Raw genomic sequence first — 25,382 nt, 5'->3', positions numbered from 1 at the left:
GGAGTTAAAGTCTAAAAGTGCTAAAGTTGCCAAAATTGGAGACCTCTGCTTTAGAGGATGCGTTAGTTCCAACCAGTTTTCATCTCTTCAGGTTTTTGTTAAATACTCTCCTCTCTTCTTCATCAGACTTTTTGCTGGAAAACTATAGCTGGTTGGAGAATTCTGGGAGTTGAAGTCCCCAAGTCTTAAAGTTGCCAAGTTTGAAGACCTCTGCTGTAGACTAAGGGAGGGATTTTTTTCCTCAATTATGGTTCCACAATGCCCACTTGTGGTCAGAGGTGTTTATGCAGCTATTAGAAGAAAAATCAGGAATATAATTTTCAGAATAAGAGTTCAGGTAAAAAAGGAAGGGAAGCAGAGATATATTTGTAGTTTTGCATTAAGAAAATGGGCAGGTGGATGGAAATAATATCTTGACTGGTGCTGCGAAAGAGGCTCTGAAATATAATCTCTGGATAATTGTATGTAATTCACACATTTATTTGGTCCAAATATGCTCACGAATACATGTCAAAACAACTGCAATCTAAGGAAGAAGCATGAAATGAAAAAGTATGAAAAAACAGTCCTTCAGCAGAGCATTGTGTCACACAATATTCCTGATTCCAAAAGTGTTAAGAATCCCACAACAAAGCAGTATTTTACTATATATTTTAATATTTTCTCAGAGAAGGAAAAGTTAGCGTTATTTAATGATTGAATCACAAATCTTATCCAGCTTTTCATTAGTAAGAAGCCTTTGCTCAAGCTTCTCTTAAAAAGCAGCATGTTAACATAATGTTTGCATCTGATATTTTATCTTCTAGATATGTACACTTTGTGGAAGGTGGGTCAGGATGAACAGAGCGCAAGAGCTTCTTTTAGGCAGCAAGGACAAAAATCAGACCACCGTCAGCAAAACCATCATCCTTCCAGGTTTCAGTCTTCCCATGGACTCATGTCGGTATCAATGGCCACACAATTATAAGCTGCATAGCGCAATTTTTCTTCACAAAGTTTGGCACTAGAAATAAATAAATAAATAAGGTTAACATTTCCAGTGTTCTGAAAATCCCCAGTACATTTTTGGCTTACCTGTCTATGGTTGTTCAAAGTTACCACACCATCATAGTCTCCCTGTTACCTGTGTTGTGTTATAGAGTAATATTTTCCTTCTTACACTTCTATAATCCTTCCACTCCCATAACTATCTTCTCATTATCTACTGCAAATATCACTTCCTTGTTCAGCATGTAATAGTCCTTGCTGTTCTACTATTATATAATCTTCCCCAAATTGTCTTTCCTGTACTTCTATCTCACAGTGGTAGGGAACAATGGCCCCCTTAGGACTTGTGGATTTCAACTCCCAGGATTCCTGAGCCAGCATAATTCTGGGAGTTGAAGACCATAAATCATAAAGGGGCCATCGTTCCCCACCTTTGCTCTACCATAAAAATTTCTAGTGCAAGACTTACGAGGCATAGTTGGGCAAAAAGAGCGTGCTGGAGCAAGTGGATGATTCAGGGAGGGCATCAGTGGTCTCCGAGCTTGGCCATAAGACAGAAGAAAATAAGGTAAGTCAGGAGAATCTACCAGATAATAAAACTCCAAAGGACCAGTAATTGGTCTTCCCTCGCAAAGAGAAAAGCAGGACTCACCCCAATTTATCAGGATAGATGTAAATTCGAGCTGGAAGTCTGCTTCTTCCTGTAACAAACCTCAGAAAGCGACTACGATCCTCTAAGGAGAAAAGTACATGGCTTTTATCGGTTCATCACAAGTCCTTCCCCATAATATACCTCCCTGAAAATGAAATAGGAATGACATCTGGCATGGTCTCAAAATGCTAGCCTTGGAAAGCAGGATTACTTTTTATGCAATGAGTCAAAACATAACTTCCAACCAAAGAGATGATAGAAGTTGTGGGGAAAACGTTTCACTCCCTACTCTGCTGTAATTTACTTACTCTGACACCACTACCTCCCTCATCATCTGAAATAATGGGTTGGGGTGGGGGTTTTTTTTAAGAAAAGAAAAATGTTTACAGCAAGCTCAATTCTCAACAATGGGTTCTGCAGGAGAGACTATGGTAGTTCTCAATGGGAAAAAATTCTTAAAATATGCTAGACTCTGCAATCATTTAATAAATGGCAGAAAATCCCTTATATCCATTATTACACAACAGTGAACATTTGTTTACTCTGCTCACCATTAGTGAAGTTGTTCAAGGCCTCCCAAAAGTACTGAATTCTGGTGTCTGATGGTTCAAAATCCTCAAAGCGAGCTGTAGGAAGATAAAAACAGAAACAGTAATGCCAACTACATACCAAGATTCAGCTGATTAGAGAGGAAGAAATATTCATTAGTTGAGAGGCAAAGGATTTTACTAAATTAGCTCAAACTCACCACATACTCATTCAATAAAGTAATTATGCTTGGATTCTGTACTAACTGGCAATTGCGTGTGAAGCTAACAGTAGTTACAATGAAGAACATGTACAGTAAATCCCTGAAGATGAGAGCATTGTAATATACAACAGGAAGTCAAAGTATCAGAGATACATACTGAGCTTCTTCAAGGCCTCAACTGTAACTTCTGGGTCACCACAGACCTTCTTCTCCAGTTCCTGCCAAGTGAGGAGATCCAAGACAGCCTGAGGAACTACCTTCAGAAGTCCAGCCTGCATGGCTGCAATCTGGGAGAAGATTAGAAAGGAAAAAAAAAAAGAATATGTAAGATCAAAAAAGAGATATACAGTGATCCCCCGATTATTGCGAGGGTTCCGTTCCAAGACCCCTCGCGATAATCGATAACTCGCGATGTAGCGGCACGGAAGTAAAAACACCATCTGTGCATGCGCGCCCCTTTTTCCATGGCCGCACATGCGCAGATGGTGGAGTTTGCGTGTGGGCGGCGGGGAAGACCCTTCGGCCGCCCAACAGCTGATCTGCTCCGCAGCGCGGCAGCAGCGAGGAGCCGAAGATGGGGTTTCCCCGTTGCGCTTGCCGCTTGCCCGTCACCCGCTCGCCCGGCTGCTCGCTTGCCGCTTGCCCGTCACCCGCTCGCCCGGCCGCTCGCTTGCCGCTCGAGAGCAAGAGGGGGAGAGATAGAGAAAGAGAGAGAAGGAAAGAAAGAGATGAGAGAGGGAGGAAGAGAGTGTGAGAGAGGAAGAAGCAAGATAGAGAAAGAGAGAGAGAAAGAAAGATGAGAAAGGAAGGGAGTGACGTCATCGGGTGGAAAAATCGCGATATAGCGATTCGCAATGATCGGGATCGTGAAACTCGGGGGATCACTGTATATGAAAAAGGTTCATCCAAAAACACCTAACACTTTTCTGAGTGAGAATGTATAGATTTCTCTTAAATTTTCTTCAATATTACCTCTGTAGTCAATTTGCTTAAACAATGCCCAACATCTCCTAAAACATGTTGATATAGTGATGTAAGCTATAGGAAAAAATATATAATGATTATACTACTAAAATGCCACAATGAATTACCTGTTCCTTACTCTCATTCAGCCGTGCTTTCTGTACCAGATGGATAAACTCTAGCCGGTTCTCATAGTGTACTGCAGTGCGGATGCCACCAGGAATAAGTTCCACCATGCGCTGGTCACTCAGTACGGTGGTATAAGTCAACTCATTCCCAAACTTGAATTCAAAGGTCTCTTTGTCCATTCCTTCCATCATCTCCAGAAGTTTTACCTGAGATCACGGGAAGAAACCAAGACAATTAGAAAGAGATGGCTGGGATTCTGATTAAATTGAAGTCATAATTACATGATGTAATAAGATATGGTCAAAGTGTTTTCAAAAGAACAAAAAATGATTACGCTTAAGCGATACACTTGATGGCTTTGATAGAAGTTACAATATTTCTAGGTTATCTCCTCTTCAAGAACTAAGGTGCGAGAAACTTCTATGCCTCCTCAATGGCTACCATATTTTTCGGTAGCCTTTTTCCCCTCTGAAAGAGGCTGAAAAATTTGGGTGCATCTTATACTCTGAATGTAGCCTTTTTGAAGCTTTTTTCCACAGCCCTAACGAGATGCTAACAATCTTCCCAGCTTATAGGATTTTTTAATTCCTACTCCCTTGGAAGAAGTATTTTTCCAGCCTTTGCAGGCTTGTTTTATTTCCTACTCCCTCCAAAGATGATTTTTTCAGCCCTAGCTAGGGGATAAAATAATGTGCTAAAGCTAACCAGACTAAGGACTCTAACCAGATGAACATCTGATAAATATATTTTTTTCTCCTATTTTCCTCCTCCAAAACTAAGGTGCATCTTATACTCCTAAAAATACAGTATTTTTAAAAAGTTCAAGCCACTAGATCAATTATGTATTGTTCCATATTTCTAGTCTCCAACAGCAGAGTGAAGCCTATGCATCAGCTTTTAACCCTGAAACAGAAACACCACTCATGACTTACCAGCATTGAGTCAATAGCAGGGAAATCTTTATTCCAACTCACATCTTCACCTGTCAGTTGCTTCCATACAAAGCCGGGCAAGGCAAGGACCTTGAACAAGAAAAGAAGAAAAAAAAAGCAGAATTTTAAGGGCAGTTGCAAACATTTGGGTTTGTCTATGTCCAAACAAAATTTTCAAAAATGGAGTGAAGATAGTCTTTTGTTTCAAATATTTGTTTCTTTGTGATATGTTTCAGTGCTTTTTAGTATCTTGAAATTATTTTAAGTTCGTTTTTGTTTTTGACTAAAGCTTTTTATTAAAGTGGTACTTAAAAATAAAATTAATAAATGTATATATGTAAGAATAAAGCAGAATATTATCTCCCATTTAAGGCATTAATTCCACAGAATACTATACTCTTAGGCAATGAAATGGCCAGTAGGAATAATTCTGAGAGTAAAGGGAAGAAAAAGGACATTCAGATTTGCAAATTTTTGTCACTGTAACCTTATAATAAAATAGTGTTAGAGTTCTTTGGCATCGTAGTCAAATTTTTCTGGAATGGCTGACAGATACTAAGGCAAGGAGCTTGCTATTTGTATATTAGACATGCCTATATGCAGAATTGGAAGTTATTTGGTCAAGTGTCCTCCATTAAAGAGAAGAATAATTTGTTCCAAGAAGGACCCACTATAAATACTAGCATGGCTAAGGGACAGAGCAGATGCTCAAAAAAACCTATGTCTATAGAAAATATGATGTGACAAGTATGAAGAATTTGGCTTCTGGTATCAAGGAAAAATTAGTCAATATTGAATACTAACCAGAAATTCTTTGCCGCGTAGAGCTGCACCCATTATTTGCCCAATCCACTCATATTTAAGGAATTCCTTACAGGATGGGTTTGGGACATACATGTCTCGGGCCTCTCCAGTTCCACTGCCCTAAAATGACAAATACATTATTTTAAAAAGTCAACTAAGCAACGGTGTAATGATTATATCAGCATAACTCCATACAAGAATTCCCAGTTCAACACCATTGCACCTAGCAATACATAATCCACCAAAGGCCAACATTTACTGGCATGTCAGTGCCTTAAACTGGACACATTTTTTTAAAAAAATACCACCTTGATCTGATGCACTTTTAACACACTGAGCAGAAAAAGCAGGTATAACAGATAAAATATAGCTTTGGAACACTTAATTCAATGACATTGAGGAAAAACATCCAGAAAACGAAGTGTTATTTCTTTGTCATTAATGCCCCTGATACTTTATTTGCTTCTTAGGTAGCTTTTATCTTTGTCTTAACAGCCTGAAAGACTTTATCTAATTTTGGTTTAAGCATGGCACCTGATTGGATGTGCGGACGAAAAAAGGTAGTGGGACGGGCGTCTCCGAAGAACTAGGGCACAACTCTTCAGACATATCAGCAATGCTGTCCCGGAAACCACCACCTGAAAGAAAACGAACAAAGCAAAATAAAAGGGGAGCCCTTTTTACATTTTTGCTAAACATCAACTTTCACTGGATTTTTGATCTTCCCACTCCCATCACGGTAGAAAGTCCATTTTTTGTGCGGAGATTAAATAGGATGGGGGGGGGGGGTATGTGTCAAAATTATGACTTGTCTACAATCTACTCTTATATGATCAGGGCTTTGCAGGACTATTGTCCTAAGAATAAAATCTGATACAGTGATCCCTCGTTTTTTGCGGGGGTTACGTTCCAGGACCACCCGCAATAAACGAAAATCCACGAAGTAGGATTTCCACTTTTAATCTCCTACACATTGTTCCTCACTTCCCACAGCGGTCACCTCCTGCACCCAGAATACCTGCAGCTGTTCTCCTCCATGCCTGTCAGCCCCATCAAGGTCAGTGCCAAGTCCAAGGTGCCTTTTGCCTGCCTAGCTAACCCCCCCCCCCCTTTTTTTTTGCCTCTCGGCCGTGCGCACTCCCAACTCCTTGCCCGGTTGCTTCTCCAGGCCGTGGTGCTTCCGGAGCCTCATCTGGCTCTCCTTCCTCCCCTCCCTTAGTTCGGGGATCTCTGCTCTGCTACTTGCGCTCACTTCCGGTTCCTTCCGCAACCCGTGATGCACTGAAGCTGCGGAAGGTGAACCACGAAATGGCGAGGGATCACTGTACTACTAAAAATACAGCTACACAACAGCTATTTTTCTAGCCGTTGCAAGAGCCAAATTTTCAAGTCTGAAATCCTATAACCTGGATTATATCATGCCTATAACCCAAACATGGTCCATAGAAAATCCAAATGCTCAATTATAAATGATCAAAATCAATAATATCTGTAGGTACCATTGTGATAATGGTGGGCACAATAAAATCACACCAATTGGAAGCAAGGAACAAAATGAAATGAAAAAGGTTCTTTAGATCTTTACGTGGCCATTTTAATTCTATCTCCTCAATACTGAAATACAAGAATGCCAAGAAACGTGCTTTTATTTGCCTTTTATTGAACAATGCAGAGCACTACAGGCTAAATTTAATGTAATCATCTGGGTCTATGCAGAGTTTCAAACTTACCCTGATCAATGATGCCCTCAGCAATGAATTTGCATTCCCACCATTGATCATACCGCAATGGCCACCTGGGATAAAATAAAAATTAGAGTTATCAAGTGGGCGAGCCATTAGTCAAAATATTGGAGCCAATTTTGATGATTATATTCTATATTCATCAAATTATATTATATTATAACTAGAAAACGTGGTAAAAATAGAATAACTGCGGCAAAAGAAAGAAAAGTTAATACCAATAACAATAGGTATATTGGGTGCAATCCCAAAATAATGGTGATGATGTTACCTAGCTTGGGTAATAAAATGTGGACAAGGAAACAATCAGAGCGCAACAATCCCTAATATCAGTTTTTCTCTTTCCTTGAAAAATGAACTTTTGGTTTACAGTATTTCATTAAGTGTTGTACCTCATGATTCTTGACAAATGTATCTTTTTTTTTCTTTTATGTACACTGAGAGCATATGCAAGATGTTAAAGACCCATTTATGCTGGCAGGCATGGGGAGACTAACCCTCCCCCCCATCTTTCTGACTCTAGCATTTGAGAATGGTGTGTTTGTGTAGAATTGAATGGTTTTTTTAGTAATAATGGTTTTTTAAAATTAGTTTTAATATTGGATTTGTATCATATTGTATTTTGTTGCTATTGTGAGCCGCTCCGAGTCCTTAGAGAGGGACAGCATACAAATCTAATAAATTATTATTATTATTATTATTATTATTATTATTATTATTATTATTATTATTATATGCACCAAAGACAAATTCCTTGTGAATCTAATCACATTTGGTCAATAAAAAATTCTCTTCTCTTCTCTTCTCTTCTCTTTGTATTGCATTATTTATTGTTGTTGTGAGCCGCCCTGAGACTTCGGAGAGGGGCAGCATACAAGTCTAATAAATTATTATTGTTAATTATTTGCAAATCCTACGATAGATTTCATCTAGGCCAGTGATGGCGAACTTGTGGCACGCGAAGCCATATCTGCTGTCATAGGAGCAGTTGACCTAGCTGAGCTCCAACATGCATGCGTGTGCCAGCCAGCTGATTTTGGTGAAGACAGAGGCTCTGGGAGGGCATTTTTGGCTTCCAGAGAGCCTTCAGGGGAATGGGGGAGGGTGTTTTTACCCTTCCCCGGCTCCAGGAAAGCCTTTGGAGCCTGGGGAGAGCAAAACATGACCCTACTGGGCCCACCAGACGTTGGGAAACAGGCCATTTCTGGCCTCCGGAGGACCTCCAGTGGACACAGGAAGCTCTTTTTGCCCACCCCAGGCATTGAATTATGGGTGTGGGCACTCACGCTCTTTTGGCAACCAAAGAAAAAGGTTCGCCATCACTGATCTAGCCTTAAACTTTCCAATTCCCCAAAAACTTGAAATAGAAAAGGGCACGGAAGAAAGACAAATAGTACAAGGATCACCCACCTATAATCCAGTGGCTTCTCATACTTGTCAGAAGGTTTCAGGCCTTCATATACCTAGGAAGAGCAGAAAGTGCTTTAACAACTTTAACAGTGGAAGAAAATAGAACTTCACAATGATGCTTATAGATGGCAAAGCAAGAATATCCTGCCTTGCATTTTAATTCCACAGGACACTGGAAAGGAAACCATTGGTATATCAGGACACACAAAAAAAACCCCTTGCTGGGATGCTTTTCTGGTTAAGTAGATCCTCAGCAAATAAAATGAAAAAGCCAGTGTGATGATATGGCTGGCGCACTATGTAAGACAACTCAAATTGCAACTCCTAGTTCAGCGATGGTTAACCTTTTTGGCACTGAGTGCCGGAACCTGGAAGAATGCAGGTGGCCGGTGCGTAGGTGCATGGTGGCAGCTGCACTTCTGGGTTCAGTCACACGCCTGTGCACTGGCCACCTGGTCTTTGTGCGAAGACCAACTGGTTGGTGTGCATGTGCACGACGGACCCTGAAAGAGCAGCTGCCGATGGCGTGTGTGTCCACAGAAAGCACTCTGTGTGCCACCTCTGGCCTGCATGCTATAGGTTTGCCATCACGGTCCTAGTTTATTGGCTGGACTTGGGAAAATCACAATCTTGTGCACCAATTACCCAGTTGTGCTAACAATAAAATGAAGGAAACCACTATACCTCATCGATAGAAGAACAGAACTAGGCCAAAGAGAGAAATGTTAACCTGACACCTCATAAACAAAACAGACAAGCAAATAAACCACAGTTCCTGTGGGAGGGCAGGGATTAGACAAAAGCTCAAATAATTCAAAATGAATTATTTTGATCAGAGGAGCTAGGGGAAGAGCCTTCTCTGTGGGGGCCCCGGCCCTCTGGAATCAGCTCCCCTGGAGATTTGTACTGCTCCCACCCTCCTTGTCTTCTGAAAGAGTTTAAAAACTCATCTTTGCCGCCAGTCCTGGGGTTCCTTAGATCTTCCCCCCTGACCAATGAATGCTTTAGTTTGACTGTTGAATGAATGATATTGGCAGTTTTTTTAATTAGAATTTTAAGATTGTTTTTTATTTGTTTTATTATTGTTTCCTGTTTTTCGGTACATGCTGTGAGCCACCCCGAGTCCTCGGAGAGGGGCGGCTTACAAATCCAATTATATCTAATCTAATCTAAATCTAAATCTAGCCCTCACTTGCCATTTTCAACCTCCTGCTTACTTCCCCATTAACTTTGCTTACGCCCTGCCAGCAAAGAAGGTTACCCATGGTGAACATGTGGCCTTGGAGCACCATGATGACGCAATCATGAGTTGAGCACCAAACATCCAAATTACAATCCTGTGATTGCGGAGGTGCTGTGAATGGCTGTAAGCACAAGGACTGATAGTAACTATCAGTCGTTCAGTGCCATCACTGTGTGAATGGTCACCGAATGAGAGGTTGTTAAATAAAAATCACCTGTGGATATCATGGAGCAGCAGTACCTTTTTGATACCAGGAACCAGTTTAGTGGAAGACAATTTTTTAACAAACCAGGGAGGGGTGATGCTTTTGGTTTTGCTTGCTGGTCTGTTGCTCACCTCCAGCTGAGCAACATGATTCCTAACAAGCCACAGACCAATATCAGTCTGGTCTGGTACCTGGGGATTGAGGACCCCTCTCATAGAGGAGCGATCCCCAACCTTTGTGGTTTGGAGGTCCAGTGGGGGACAGAGAGGAGAACTGGGTCACATGAGTGGCGGGCCGGCACACAACTTGAGCAGCATGCCGGCACACATGGGCGTGGACGTGCAGCTAAACTTGTGCATATTGAGCTGCACATATGATCATAGTTGAGCTGAGCGTGCGAGTGCACATGAGCATCAGTCTGCCACTCGTGTGGCACGGTTGCGAACAGACCAAGGCCCAGTAATGGGCCACGGCCCAGGGGCTCAAGACCCGTCATAGAGGACAAAGAATTAAAATGCAATTATTTAACGGCATCACACATACATGGCACAAATTAAATATTCCTGTAAAAGTTCTATCATAAATTAAAGGATCCAAAAGGGATGCTTCCCAATTTTAAAAAGGCTGCCTGATTAGTTGTGATACAGACATCAACGGCATTTCATTCATTATGTCAAGAGCACAGTGTAAAAAAGCACTCTGAAGTACAGGAGGAAATAATCATTAGTGCAATATTTCTTACTTTGATGTTCTTTAGATGCTAGTCCCATTTTGGAAATTATTGTCCCAACATACCTAGAGGATCCCATAGTGGAGAAGGGCATGCTATGATATGTGTTTCCCCTTACCTGGGTGAAGACAGTGTTTTTACAAGTAGGGTCAAAGGCAGGATTGTCGCGATGCTCCATGGCGAGGCGCCGGTTGATGTAGAGGCGTGGCATGAAGTTGGGCTTGCTGGTTTCGGAGTCCTTGAGGCACTGGCTTATAAGCATTGTGCGTCGCTTGGACAGCAACATAAACTGTTTGATATGCTGCCAGGGAATAAGAATTGGTTCAAACAGGGCAATAGCCCAATATCTAATGCATTTCCCCTCACTTTTCCAGCCAGTTGGGCTCTACCATCATGACCACCACTCAAGTATTCTTGGTTGCTTGGTTATTTATTTGTCTGTCTGTCTGTCTGTCTCTCTACCTCCGTGTCCTTCGGGATTGGGCGGCATAGAAGTCAAATAAGTATGTAAGTAAATAGTCAAATGAATGAATGAATGAATGAATGAATCTATCTATCTATCTATCTATCTATCTATCCTTCTATCTATCTATGAATCTATCTGTCTGTCTGTCTGAGTCCTTCAGGATTGGGCAGAATAGAAGTCAAATAAGTAAATAAGTAGTCAAATGAATGAATGAATGAATGAATGAATGAATGAATGAATGAATGAATGAATCCATCCATCCATCCATCCATCCATCCATCCATCTATCTAAATTTATAGGCCACCCTTCTCCAAAATGCACCCAGGGCAGCTTACAAGAATAAAAAGACACAATAATAAATACAATTATAAAAATACAATTTTAAACACCCATAATTAACAGTCATACTTCATACATACGTAGCTACTGGCCGGAACAGATATGCTGATAACTTAATTCTTTTTCCTACTAGAAACACACTGATATAGGATAATGTGTATTGAATGAAAAGAGTCATTCCCATCTCTCATTAAAAATGTTGACGCACTTCTAATTTATTAAAAATTTATTTATTCAACTGCTTCAGTTTTTCCAAGGAAAGGTAGGTTTGGCTACTACGGTAAGAATGTCACTATTACTGCATTGATTGGGGGGAAAAACTGATATTGACCTGTCAGTAGGCTATTTAGTCACCTCACCTTTAGTTCATTGAAGGTGCCAAGTGTGTAGTCCCAGGCTGGTACAAGATGATGAAGCACACTGTCTAAGATCTTGATAAACCTATCACAACAAAAAGAAACAGCACCAAAAAGATGGAAAAATATCTAAATGATGTACAGCGATGCTTGATTATGAAGGTTCGTGATTCCATATAGTCATGTAAATAAAACAATATTACAATTAGCTTTATATTCCATCTGTCCACTTAGGAACTCAAAAATAATACTCTTTTCCTCCTAATTTTTCTCTATGCAGCCCTCTGCCACAGAGCATCATTTGTTTATTTCTGAAATGTATCTTCTATCCAAACAAATGCCTTGAGTCTTTATAATGAAAAACATTTGCAAAGAAACCATGAAGGTATGACCATAAAATGAAGACTAGCAATGGAAATAAGAGAATTCACATGGTCATAATACTAGGAAAGGTTAGTGGAAGAATGAGATTCTTCCTAGTTTATGGAAGTAAGCACTCAAATAAGCAGTGCTCCAGCATCGCAATCGAAGATATTTATTGACTGACTGAATGACTGACTGATTGATTTGGATTTAGATCTATATGCCTCCCCTCTCTGAGGATTCTGAGATATATAGTATTCCTGATATGTGGAAAAGAGGTTTAGAAGAAATCCTCCCAAATTTTTCCACCTGCAAAGGAGACAGGGGAAGAATTATACTTTGAGACTTAAATATAACTTTACAATAAAGTAGACTTAGTTCATTTGGTCATGTTTCCTGTTTCCTGTGCCTAGTAAGGCTGGCATCAATCTTGGAAGTCTCAAAAGTGCAATCCTTCTTCCCCCAATCTCCTTTACAGCCTGAGAAAGTAAAGAGGGTTCGAAGAGCTTTCTTCTCTGCCCACTATGCAGCTGCAGGCTATGTTTTCTCTTCTCTGATCATTTCCTAGACAGTTTCTCTTGGTCCAGTCTCCCAAGGTTTTTCCCACATACCAGAAGAAAATTGATACACACCTAGGGTGGGATAGTGATAAAAAAAGATCTTGCTGCTCTTTTAATTAATTCAACTGCTTGCCTCTCACGTATTTTCTTATTCCCATCCACAGTTGTGGAAATGTGGCTCATTAGAACTTCCTTATTAGCATTCCTAACCAGCACTTCCATACCTCTGCAGGATCATAGCACGCCAATAAAGCACATCAGGGTCTCTCCGTTCCAGTCGTGGATACCTCACCAGGTTGGCTGGTTGGAACATGTCCGCATTGAGACCCAGTTCGCGTTGCCGAGAAGATTTGATCTTTATGCCCCGGAGTCGGACATCAATCCCATCATCTGCATAAAAGGAAAGGACCATATGCAGCAAGCAAATAATTTAAATAAATAATTCCACTGTGTAAAGCCGTGGTGGCGAACTTATGGCACGTGTGCCGGAAGTGGCATGAAGAGTCATATGGCCTGGCACATGCAGCATCACCCATTCCTCTTCCGGGTTTCATATCCACACCCACACACCTCTGCACTCCACAATGCGGACCTCAATGACAGGCAAGTGAGTAGTCATGTCTTCCAGCACACACACATCCCCGATGTAGCTCCTAGGGACAACAACAACAAAAAATCATGTTTCACCTTGCACATAGTAATACAGTGGTCCCCAAACTTTTTTCCACCAGGGACCAGTTTTAGCAAGACAATTTTTCAATGGCCCGGTGGGGGTGGAAAGGGTTTATGGTTGGGGGCGGGATTAAGCATGGGGGTGTAGCTTATCGTTCCATTGCCTCTTTCCTCCCTCCCTTTTTAATTTTGCGGGGGAGCAGAGGTGACAGAGGGAGGAAGGGTAAGAGGGGGCGGTTTCCTGTCTCCCCTCCCGTTCACTTGGGACCGCCGTTTGTTTGTTTATTTTATTTTGTTTTATTTTGTTTTATTTTTTGTTTGTTTATTTATTTATTTATTGGATTTGTGTGCCGCCCCTCTCCGCAGACTCGGGGCAGCTAACAAGAGTAGCAAAACAGCATATAACAATAATCCAATACTGAAAAGAGTTAAAAACCCATTATTATAAAAACCAATCATACCTACAGACATACCATGCATAAAATTGTAAAGACCTAGGGGGAAAGTGTATCTCAATTCTCCCAGGTGGGTTTTAAGTAGCTTACGAAAGGCAAGGAGGGTGGGGGCAATTCTAATCTCTGGGGGGAGTTGGTTCCAGAGGGCCGGAGCCGCCACAGAGAAGGAGAACGGCTTCATTCAGTTAACCTCCATCTCCCCCCACATAGCCCCGGCTTACTCATCAATGCCGACATCACTCAGTTTCTTCAGGTTATCACCCTCACCGCCATACACAGCCACCCTTTTTGGCATGAAATTCTCATCGGTTGTATCCACAGTCAGAAAGAGTTTCCTGATGGAGAGAATTAAACAACAAGGGTGAGACAAAGCGAAAGGGTATTAGGAAAACTTTCACATGCTAGAACAGGGTTCTCCAACCTTGACAATTTTAAGACTTGTGGACTTCAACTCCCAGAATTCCTCAGCTGAGATGTTTGCCAATGTTAACTTTTTCTCAATTTTATTTTTCTGAAATAATGGCTAGGCACAAATCAGTGTTGGACATACAAACTACATTTCTAAGCCCATTTTGAGACTGGATGTGTATTCAATAGAATGCAGAAAATAGAATAGAAGAATAATTGTTTTTCAGGAAGGCCAAAATAAATTAGAGCAGCAATCAATTTGCAAAGACGTCCTGAATCACATTGTATGCAACGACAGAGAAGAAAACCTTTCGCTTTACAGAGAGCGAGCTACGAAAAGGAGGAGCAGATTTAATTACTCACTTTATTATGGTTCCTTTCTTCATGTTGAGACGGACCCAGTGTTGGCCTTGAGATCCATCACTCTCCCAGTAGGTGTCCTCGTGGTTGTCAGTCAAGAATGAAACATTGAATTCTTCCTGTGGAAACAGAGCAGCACATTAGGCCAGGCTGACATCTGAGCCAGTGCTAATTATTCATACAGACATATTCCTGATGAATATGCTTCACTTGAGAAGCATTTCAATGGAGCGCTGCATTTGCTCAGGCCTCATTTGGAGTATCATAGCTAACAAATTGGAGTAAGGTCAGAAAAGGTCAATCATATTTTTGGACTATAAGACGCACCGGAGTTTAAGACACACCTTAGTTTCTGCCTATCAGGTATTCATCTGGCTAGTATCCTTAGTCTGGTCAACTTTGGTACCTTATTTTATCCCTGGTTGGAGCTTAAAAAACCTTATTCAGAGTGAGTAGCAATGAAAAAAAAGCCTGCAAAGACTTAGGGCTAGAAAAAATATTCTTTGCATAGAGTAACAAGTGAAAAAGCCTGCAAGCCAGTAAAAGCTGGGAATATTGTTAGCACCTTGTGAGGGCTGGAAAAAAAACCTTACTGGAGCAAATAGCAATGAAAAAAAGCCTGCAAGCCGGGAAGAGCCATGAAGATCGTTAGGGCTGGGGGAAAAAAGCTTCAAAAAAGCTACACTCAAAGACACACCCAAATTTTCAGCCTCTTTTAGGGAGAAATAGGGTGTGTCTTATACTCTGAAAAATACAGAGAGCAAGCTCTCGGAAGAATGGTGTTTGTATATAGAGATACAAATAAAAAGTGGACTTATTTTCTCTTATTCCAGAGGACAAGATCTAATTGGTTAAAACAGAGGAAGGGAGGTTCATGGTATATCTTAGCAGGAACTTTCATGTGTACAAGGCAGAAATGCCTTGGCAAAAATGCTCTAGCAGCATCTGCACTGGACAAGATGAGATGTATGTGGAGTAGGTTACCCCTGAGGTAATCACAGCTCTCTATTCCTAATCCTTTACAAAGGGAGTTCAAAATTCAGAGGTAGGCAAATGAAACGTGAAAGTCTTATTTTCTGCTAACATGGCCACACTGGTTAAGAAAAATAGAAGTCCAGCATTATTGAAGAGTGCCAGTCTGAAGAATAATGGTTATTCTAAAACTAAAATAGATGGCACTTTTATTGTGAGCTGAGTAGGGTAAGCAGACAATGCCTGTCATCCTTCATCATCAACTGTGAAAGTTGCAAGAACAATTTACAGAGGATATTTATGGACAACTTTTAGGTGTTGCTTATCAACTACAAATTCATAACCTTTGACAAGTTACAGATGATATCCTTACAAAGAGATCCAATACGCTGATATTATACCGTGTAAGAGGAGACGTCGATGCTATCCACGTATTGCTTGATACTACCCAGATTCTCATCCTCCTTCCCAATGTGGTCATAAAGGAAATGTACCAGATCTTCATCACATTCATAGTTCCATGTAGGTGGCACAAACCTACAAAGTAGAGATGTTGGTCAATAGCACAGAAGGAGCACCGAGTGGGATAGTTAGAAACTGTAATCTATTTATTCCCCCATTCTTAGTCGTGTTTTTCATTTCCTCACCCCATATACATCTCCCAGTATGTTACTTCAGTCGGTGTTATACCGAAGAACTGTTTCCATAGGTGATGGATGACAAAGCCTAAGTCAACTCCATAGGCCGAATCACTATTCCCAAAGTAATGGCACTGATTACCCCAAGCAACCAGTACCCACCCACCCCAAATAAAATGAAATTACCGAAGTCTTTCTACTGCAGCCACATCTGGTTCCATGATTTTTGGCTTTGCTCCAAGATGTAAGGAATATGTTAAATCTACCACCTGTTCCCATCTGAAGTTAAAAGAAAAAGGCAAAAAATTATAAACATCAACTCCAGGTTAGAGAAACTGATTGGCTTCTAAGAACAGTTCTAAGAAAAAGTTATGAGGACAAATCAACATGGACCAATATGTAGCCGTCTGTGGAAGGTGCAACAATATTACATTTGTTAATCCAACAACATTAATCAAAAGGTTATACAAACAACCTTTGTTGTGATTTGGCAAAATGATATATTTTTTTTAAAAATGGGTATACCTACAGGATTTTTTAAAAAATAGCCCCTCTCCAGAATCTTCCTTTTGTGCCACACATTTTCTTCTGAGAATGCTCTGACAACCAGAGATTCGTGGACAAATATATATACTGTATTCACATTTGCAGGATCTTCCATAATGAATCTTCCAAAGCCAACCAAGCAGAAATGAGATTCTGTACCTGATCACTGGTTTAAAATCCATCCCAAAAAGCTGTTGCTGCCTCTGAATCCTCTCCATTGATTCCACTGGTACCAGCCTGTCTCCACTATCTGCATGCTTACACATAAGAACCCAACCTTCCTCCAGGTCACAACCAGTCTTGTATTCCTGGAGTTGCTCCTACATGGTTAGAACACAAAGTTACATGAGGAATAAAGTCTAAGTTGATCAAAAAGAGGCTTCGTTAGTAGAGTACAAACATATAGAATTTAAATGTGGAAGAACTTTGCACTATTTGTGCAGCTGCCAATAAAATCTTTATGTACATGCAATTTTGTGATAATAAATCTGCCTGTACAAATTTCAGAGACAATGAAATACAGATGGTGAGTAATATGGTGAACTAGAGCTAAGAGCCATCCGGAACTGACTGTGTGGTTTTGAGCCAGTCATTTTACACAGCCCAATTTAATTCAAAGAGTTGGGATATTGGGGATAAAACAAAGAGATATTTCTTTGTTCTCAGGTCCTGGAGAAATAAAATAAAATAGCAAGTTAAACTATTCCCGTTCACTGCAAGTCACAATAATTTCCTATTTTTTGGAAAAAAATCAAAGATGTATACAAATAAAGGTATATTTACTATACAAAATGTTATCCTGTATAACAAACTATATGGAATTGGCAATTTGATTAATTACAAAAGTTTCTGCATGGATGTTCACAATTTGGCATATATTTGTAAGACATTGGTTTGATCTTTATAGCCTTGGGTGGCAAAAAATCATAAGCTTTGAAGAACCATGGAGTAAAACCTCTAGTTCTGGCAACTGTTTGACACCCAACATTTCATCCACTTCTTGTATGGTCAGCCTATTCCAAATTCAGAACTAACCATTTGTTTCCCACAACACTAACACAGACAGACTTATTGCAGGTGGTTGCACCTGGTTGGCTGCAGCTGATCTTCAAATTGCTAAATAAGGTTGGGAGATCAGGAAACCCAAAGCTATAGGATGGAGTGGGAATTTGCGAGGGAGAAAATTCCATGATGAAAGAAGTCAGGAGTAAACCACTTCTATTAAGCAACTACAAGGTATACCCATGGAATCATTAGGAGCCAAACTTGGCAAAAATTGAAAATTTGAACTCCTCCATTTATATGATTGATTTACATGAGTGCCACACAACCACAAATGAAAAGGAATAGAATGGGGATAAATGGGAACCTCCAGCTCTATCTCGATGGTATTTGCATTAAGTTCCTCCTTTTTTTCTTTTCTAATATGAAATGCATCTCGGAACCCTGGCAGGCTTCGAATAACTTTGGAATGCCTCTGAACATGTTCAGGATGCAACTCCACCTCTCTAAAAAAATATCCTGATCAGGATCCACTTGGATCCACTCAGAACTAACGTGGGATCGAAACGGTTTAGACTCCCGAAAGGTAAAAAAGTTTTGGGTAAAAATTAGAAAAATGATAGAAGAAATAATCAAGGACTGTACTGGTTGGAAACTGGAAATATATCTATTAGGAAACATTACATGTAATTATGCAAAAGAAAGTACATATACTAAAATAATACACATAGTGACAGCAGCTAGAATAACATACGAAAATGATTCAAGGTAAGAAAACAGAGAGCTCTGTTTCATTACTTTCAAGTATCTTCATTAGAAAGAGCAAGTTTTTTTTCTATAGCTCTGTTTTCTCACCTTCAATCGTCTTCACTTTTATTTCATTAGAAAGAGGACTTTTTCCCCCTATCATATACGGTATGTGGTTTTGTGATGGTTTCTTTTTAAATAAGGCTTCAATTTCACCCGTCCACTTGACAAAGAATGACCACAAATGTATATTAATGATGCATTTTGATGAACTGATCTATAACTGGAACAATAATAGGAACTTAAAATTCCTAGCATATGTATTTGCGTGTTGCGTTATGTTTTTTTGTGAGTCAATAAAAAAAGGAGAGAAAAAAGGGAGAAAAAGACCAGCCAGGGTTTCGCTCCCTTTTCTTCAGATTAGCCTCTGGGTCCAAAGGCCACGCCCACGAGAGAGAGCCGGCCCCTCCTTGTTTAGGATAGAATAGAGCAGAATTATTTATTGGCCAAGTGTGATTGGACACACAAGCAATTTATCTTTGGTGCTCTCAGTGAACATAAAAGAAAAGATGCATTTGTCAAGAATCAAGAGGTACAACAGAGGGGTCAAATAAGCAAAGAGGAAACAATCAATACTAATAAAAATCTTAAGGATACAAGCAACATTGTGAAGTTGCGAATGCTACAACACTGGAAGTTTTTAAGATGTTGGGGATTGGACTAGAAGACCTCCAAGGTCCCTTCCAACTCTTGTTATTTTGCTTATGGCTAGTGGCATCCTTCTTGTGTCTCCCTTGCAGATATCACCCATCCCATTCCAGATTTGACTGGCTTCATAACTGAAGGGCAAATTTATGTGGACTGACAACTTCACAATTGCAGATAAATCATCGAACTCTTCCTGATGTCCTTGTGAGGCATCAGAGCTTCTGGGAAGTCAATGAAATTAAATTAAACTGGGAACATTGTTAGTACCTGGTTAGGGCAGAAATGAAACATTTGGAACAAGTAAAGCAATGAAAAAAACCCTACAAAGACAGGGTTTGGAAAACATTCTTTGCAGAGAGTAACAATGAAAGAGCTTGCAACCCAGTAAAAGCTGGGGACATTGTTAGTATCTGGTTAGGGTAGGAATGAAACATTTGGAACAAGTAAAGCAATGAAAAAACCCCCTACAAAGACAGGGTTTGGAAAACATTATTTGCAGAGAGTAATAATGAAAGAGCTTGCAATCCAGTAAAAGCTGGGGACATTGTTAGTACCTGTTGCGGGAAGGAATGAAACATTCTGAGCAAGTAAAGCAATGGGGGGGGAAACCTACAAAGACGGGATTTGGAAAATAACAGGGGTGGTTTCCTCACCCTGGTGAGCTTCACCCAGAGCCCGTGCCCATTGCAGTATTCCTCCCCGCTGGCTCGGATGCACGATCCTTTACGCAGTTCGATGATGGCTCTGCCCGAATTTTTCCGGACGCCCGGACCCGCCCCGCCCGCCGCTTTGCTGGGGCTCTCCCACACCGACAGCAGGCTCCGTCCCGAGGCCGAGGCGGCTCCCTGGGCGCTGGGATCCTTGCAGAGCTTGTACTGGACTTCGCGGGGCACGTAGCCCAAAGCGGCGGGCAGCGGCTCCGCCCGGATTAGGCAGCCGATCGCCTCGCTCAGGAAGCGCAGCCGGCCCAGCAGCAGGTGCGGAGACTCGCTGTCCGCCGAGGGAACCATCCTGCCTTACCTCGACCGGGGGCGGACGGGGAGCCGCTGCGGCCGCTCCGCCGGTAGGATCGCCTCGTCCCGCCCTGCCGCAGCCGGCGAGACCTCAACCGAGGTCGCTTCCTACTTCCTCCTCCGCCGCGATTCCGGCTGCTCTACCGTAAAGCATCCTCTAGCGGCGGAAGAGGAAATCGAGGCGGTCGCGATTTTGGGGAGGCCGCGGCTGAGGGAATTACAGTACCTCAGTTAGCTCGCGGGCGCAAGGGGGGGGGGGCGGCCTCTTGCTCTTTTTTTTTGCCCGACGGGCAGTGTCGAACCCCTTGGCCGTGAAGATCGGCTTATTTTGGCTCGTGCTTTTTGGCCCACAAAATAATAGATTAGGGTTAAGGTTATCGGGCGATGATTGACAGTTACCTCTGCGAATATATGGACTCAGTCGCAAGAAGAGCATTGCCCCGATTAGCTACGTGTGCGGGAAGCAAAAAAATGAAACTAAAAATTTGTGTGCGGAGGGCGGGGGGCAGGAGATAGAATAGAACTGAATAGAATAGAACAAAGAATAGACCAGAACAGAAGAGTAGAATAGAATAGAATAGAATTCTTAATTGGCCAAGTGTGATTGGACATACAAGGAATTTGTCTTTGGTACATATGCTCAGTGTGCATAAAAGAAAAAGATACATTTGTCAAGGATCATAAGTAAAGATGTTAATACTACTGGCAGACAAAAAAGAAGAGAATTGTGGCCCCCTGCACGTTTGCTTCCAGCCCCCGTGTATGTCTATGCCCCACTCCGCAAGCACCCTGCCTTCTAGGCATCCTATAAGTGCTCCACCCACACCCATGCATATGTGCCAGAGACCCGCCGACCAGCTGGCTGTCAGGAGGCGGATACACATGTGCAGTGGAACTGAACTAGGGCAGCAGGTCATGTGCCCACAGAGAAGGCACTGCATGCTACCTGTGGCCCGCCCACCATAGGTTCGCCATCACGGGTATAAGGTCTCTTGCTTGAGCAGGGGGTTGGATTAGATGAGAAGATCTCCAAGGATCCTTCCAGCTCTATTATTCTGTTTCTTGTTTTTCAATTTTCCATCTAAGCTGTGGTAGAATCGTAAATGGTGTAATACTGTGATGGCTAACCGTTTTGACACCAAGTGCGGAAAGCGTGTGTGTGTTCAAAAGCACATGTGTGCACACCCATAATGCAATGCGTTATGAAAAAGCTATGCCACACCCCCTCCGCATGCCACAACTCTTGCATATGTCTGTGCGACCCTCCTGCATCTGCCCCGCCCCCTGTGCAAGCATGTGTGGCCTGCACACATGCATACATGTCTCCGACATGCACCCCCCACATGCCCAGCAGAGACCTGAAAACCATCTGGAGGTTGGAGGTGTGTGTGCGTGCATGATGGAGCTGATCTGTGGCAATGGCTCACGTGCCTGAAAAGAGGTCTCTGTGTGCCACCTGTGGCACGCATGCCATACGTTCATCATCATTGCTCCATAACATTTAGACAATATCTGAGACATTCACAAGGCATTAAATATAAAAACAATCACAATAACAAAGAACAATTTAAAAATGATGAATAAGACTTTTATTAATGTTGTAGTTATCATGTTAATGGCACATAGGATCCCCTGCACTATCATAGCTGTGGGCAGTTAATCAGTTGTTGGCATACAGAATGGGTTATGTCTTCTCCACTACACTTCCATTTTGTCCTCCAATGCCTTTTTCTGTTTCTTTGGCTTACTCTGGCTTATAGTAAGACTGGCCTTGGTCTGAAGAACTAGCATATGAATAAATAGGATAGGATAGGATAGGATAGAATTTTATTGGCCAAGTGTGATTGGACACACAAAGAATTTGTCTTGGTGCATATGCTCTCAGCGTACATAAAAGAAAAAGATACATTTGTCAAGAATCATGTGGTACAACACTTAATGATTTTCATAGGGATCAAATAAGCAATGAAGAAACAATCAATATTAATAAAAATCTTAGGATACAAGCAACAAGTTACAGTCATATAGTCCTAAGTGGGAGGAAAAGGATGATAGGAATGATGAGAAAAACTAGTAGAAGTAGAAGTGCAGACTTAGTAAAAGGTTTGACAGTGTTGAGGGAATTATTTATTTTAGTAGAGTGATGGCATCGGGGAAAAACTGTTCTTGTGTCTAGTTGTCTTGATGTGCAGTGCTCTGTAGATGACAATCAACTGGATTCTGAAAGTCCCCTAATCTATAAAGACAGAGTATACTGGATGGATTCCATTTTGGGTTAGGCTAGTATCTGAATACAGCCCATGCTTTCCTAATCTAGTGGATCAGTGATTGTCATGCTAATTCTGTCATTTCTGCCTCTTCTCTCCCAGAATCGGGCACCATTTTCTCAATGTCTGTTTTCTTAATGACATTCCAGAATGATTGAAAAAAAAGCACCTCTCTTAATCTTGAAGTTTCAGCAGTTTGTTTTGAAGAAAGCCCAGGCCCACATATCCTGTGGATTACAGACCTTCTTTTATGGGATCAACCCATTAGCTTAGCTAGTTTAGCACTTTTGTTTGTTCGCTTGTGGTAATGTTTTAGATTTTCCCCACTGCCTTTGTATAAATGCCAAGGATTGAACTGAAACATTGGTAGAAGCAAATGGTTTGCACTGAACTACAACTCTTCTAGGATAATTATTTTCCTTAAATGTAAGTTACTTAGTCACACGGAGAAAACCTTCAGAGAGAGATGGTTATCTATCAGCCAAATTATTTAAAAAAATATATGTCAGTGTAGAATCTAAAATGATGCCTCTAAAAATAGGTACGGAAGTTGTTTACTTTTAAGACTCATATTGAAACAAGTTTGGGGCTTCATCCAATGGGAAGAATATAGCAATGCTTTTTTCAAGGCACTACCAAACAAATAAAGATGCAAACTATGTTGTTATTGTGATATTGTTTTCTTGATGTTGTGCCATGTAAGGAAAAGCAGTGGAAGGATTTTTACATTTCAGGTAATAAAATAGTTTGACCAAACATGGATATGTTACCATGATGTGACAGCTGTGAAAGGGAAATTTACCACTCTCGCCCTTGGCTAATGCTGGTGATGGATAAAGTCTTAAGTTCAGGTCTCTTTGTTTACATTAGAAATGAATTTTATTATATGTTGCATTATGACTGTGCAGTGCATTACTAATTATGTATATGTTCATTAAGTATATTATTATTACATGTTTGGTAATTAAATATTTGGGGAAATTTATAAGTTCTGAGCTTTGAATTGTGTGATCTCTTCCTATATTAACTGTCAGAGGCCACTTCTGCTTCAAACTGATTAAAAACTATGGGTGACTCTTCTACAGATACACCTTGCACTCTGTAGATAAAAACGGCCTTAGCCACGGCACCATTCAGGATCCTATAGATAAAAACATGGGGTGTTGTCAAAGGCAGTTTTATCAATTTCTTTGTTTCAACCCTTTTTTTGGAGAGAAAATCCACAATGCACTGAAAATATGGTTTATTGTACACTTTACTTTTCAAGTACTGCTTTACAACAACTAAAACAGTAATATGTACATATGATCAAGATCATTTCAACACTTGGAGAATTTTGAAGGGGAAATGGAGGGATCTCTAAAAATTAAAAATGGTTAAAGAGAGAGAGAGTTGAGCATTTTTCCCCAATAGCATATTTAGTTGTCATAAAATATTTTTTAGTCCTATTACAGAAGTGCATAATCAGATTCATACAGCGTTGTTATATAAAGTTGAAAATTCAGTTCTTGATACACCCCCCCCCCCCCCCAGACAATTGTGAAATGGCTGCTAAGAGAATTCAAGATTTATGCAGTTCAGATCTGGTACCCAAATTTTACATGTATTTTTAGCCAGCCATCCTTTAAACCACAAGGTTTTGGAATTCTGTCTGAATGATCAGATGCAGAATTCAGGCAATTTCTGCCACATAGAGACCGTGGGTATGTTTCTAGTTGCTATGACTAGGTTATATCTAAAAATTCCTTGATTCCTGCAATATATGTTCTTAGCTTGTTCTTAACAAGTTAGATGCATTCTTTATTAATCCATCTGTCATTATGAGCGTTGCAATTATCTGACTATTAAATCACAGACAAAGAAGCAAGTTTATTAATCTTGCTTCTTTAAGAACATGTAAACTGATTAAATATTATAATAATATAATATTATATATTATATAAAATATTAATATAATATTATAATATAATATATTATTACAGTTACTTTAAAAACCCAAAGAGTCAGAAAGAAAGAAAAAGTAACATATCAATGCCAGTAGGGTAAAACATCAATTCAGAAGTGCCAAGGGGAGGAAGAAAGTTATTAACCACTATTCATAATAGAAAGGGAAATAAACTATAAAATTTATACTTTGTACTAAACCAATATAATGTTGATAGGATTATATATAATCCAGTCCAATTTAATTTATATTGTTTTTATGTGTCCGTTAGCTATAGCGGGATCTTGCAATTTGTTCTTAGATTGTTCTTAACAAGTTAGATGCATAATGTATTAGTCCATCTGTTACTGGAACTATTAAATCAAAGATACTGATAAACTTGTCGTTAAGTCCATCTGAGTGTTGCAATTCTCCGACTATGAACTGAATCTGTATAGTCTGGAATACAGAAGGGAAAGCGGGGACATGATCAAAACATTTAAATATGTTAAAGGGTTAAATAAGGTTCAGGAGATAATTGTTTTTAATAGGAAATAAACACAAGAACAAGGGGGCACAATCTGAGGTTAGTTCAATTCAATTCAATTTAATTTATTAGATTTGTATGCCACCCCTCTCCGTAGTTGGGGGAAAGATCAGAAGCAACGTGAGAAAATATTATTTTACTGAAAGAGTACTAGATGCTTGGAACAAACTTCCAGCAGATGTGGTTGATAAATCCACAGTAACTGAATTTAAACATGTCTGGGATAAACATATAACCATCCTAAGATAAAATACAGGAAATAGTATAAGGGCAGACTAGATGGACCATGAGGTCTTTTTCTGCCGTCAATCTTGTGTTTCTATGAGTAATCGAGTTCAAGCTTATGGTTTCAGCATCATACAAATAGAACCTTCTTTTGACTTTGCTCCATTTTTCTTTGGTCGGAGCTCCTACCGCCATCAATACGGTAATAGTATCCCCCTCTTCTGACGTAAGTCTTGGGCGGGACCCAAGGGCACCAATCAGGACA

At 40.5% G+C, this 25,382-nt stretch overlaps 1 protein-coding gene across 2 annotated transcripts; it reads right to left on the bottom strand.

Moving 5' to 3' along the window:
• Positions 1-464: 464 nt before the first annotated feature.
• Positions 465-20,319, bottom strand: HECTD3 (HECT domain E3 ubiquitin protein ligase 3). 2 transcript variants are annotated; one of them, XM_070745773.1, is made up of 21 exons: positions 20,162-20,319; positions 16,844-17,004; positions 16,325-16,417; positions 15,902-16,037; positions 14,532-14,647; positions 13,982-14,095; positions 13,204-13,286; positions 12,858-13,023; positions 11,714-11,795; positions 10,667-10,849; positions 8,371-8,423; positions 6,949-7,013; positions 5,753-5,856; positions 5,219-5,338; positions 4,415-4,504; positions 3,482-3,688; positions 2,548-2,677; positions 2,191-2,265; positions 1,640-1,721; positions 1,457-1,528; positions 465-1,003 (listed from the first exon to the last, which is right to left on the bottom strand). In XM_070745773.1, the coding sequence occupies exons 2-21, from the start codon at positions 16,948-16,950 to the stop codon at positions 919-921; spliced, it is 2,163 nt and encodes a 720-aa protein (XP_070601874.1). In that variant the 5' UTR covers positions 16,951-17,004; positions 20,162-20,319; the 3' UTR covers positions 465-918. The 2 variants fall into 2 exon arrangements, with proteins under 2 accessions (XP_070601874.1, XP_070601873.1); XM_070745772.1 differs by having other exon boundaries at positions 19,795-20,306.
• Between the last annotated feature and the right edge of the window lie 5,063 nt (positions 20,320-25,382).

This window comes from Erythrolamprus reginae, chromosome 3 (assembly GCF_031021105.1).
Source record: "Erythrolamprus reginae isolate rEryReg1 chromosome 3, rEryReg1.hap1, whole genome shotgun sequence".
In the NCBI taxonomy this organism is placed as follows: Eukaryota; Metazoa; Chordata; class Lepidosauria; order Squamata; family Dipsadidae; genus Erythrolamprus; species Erythrolamprus reginae.
This window is presented reverse-complemented; position numbering and strand designations above follow the sequence as displayed.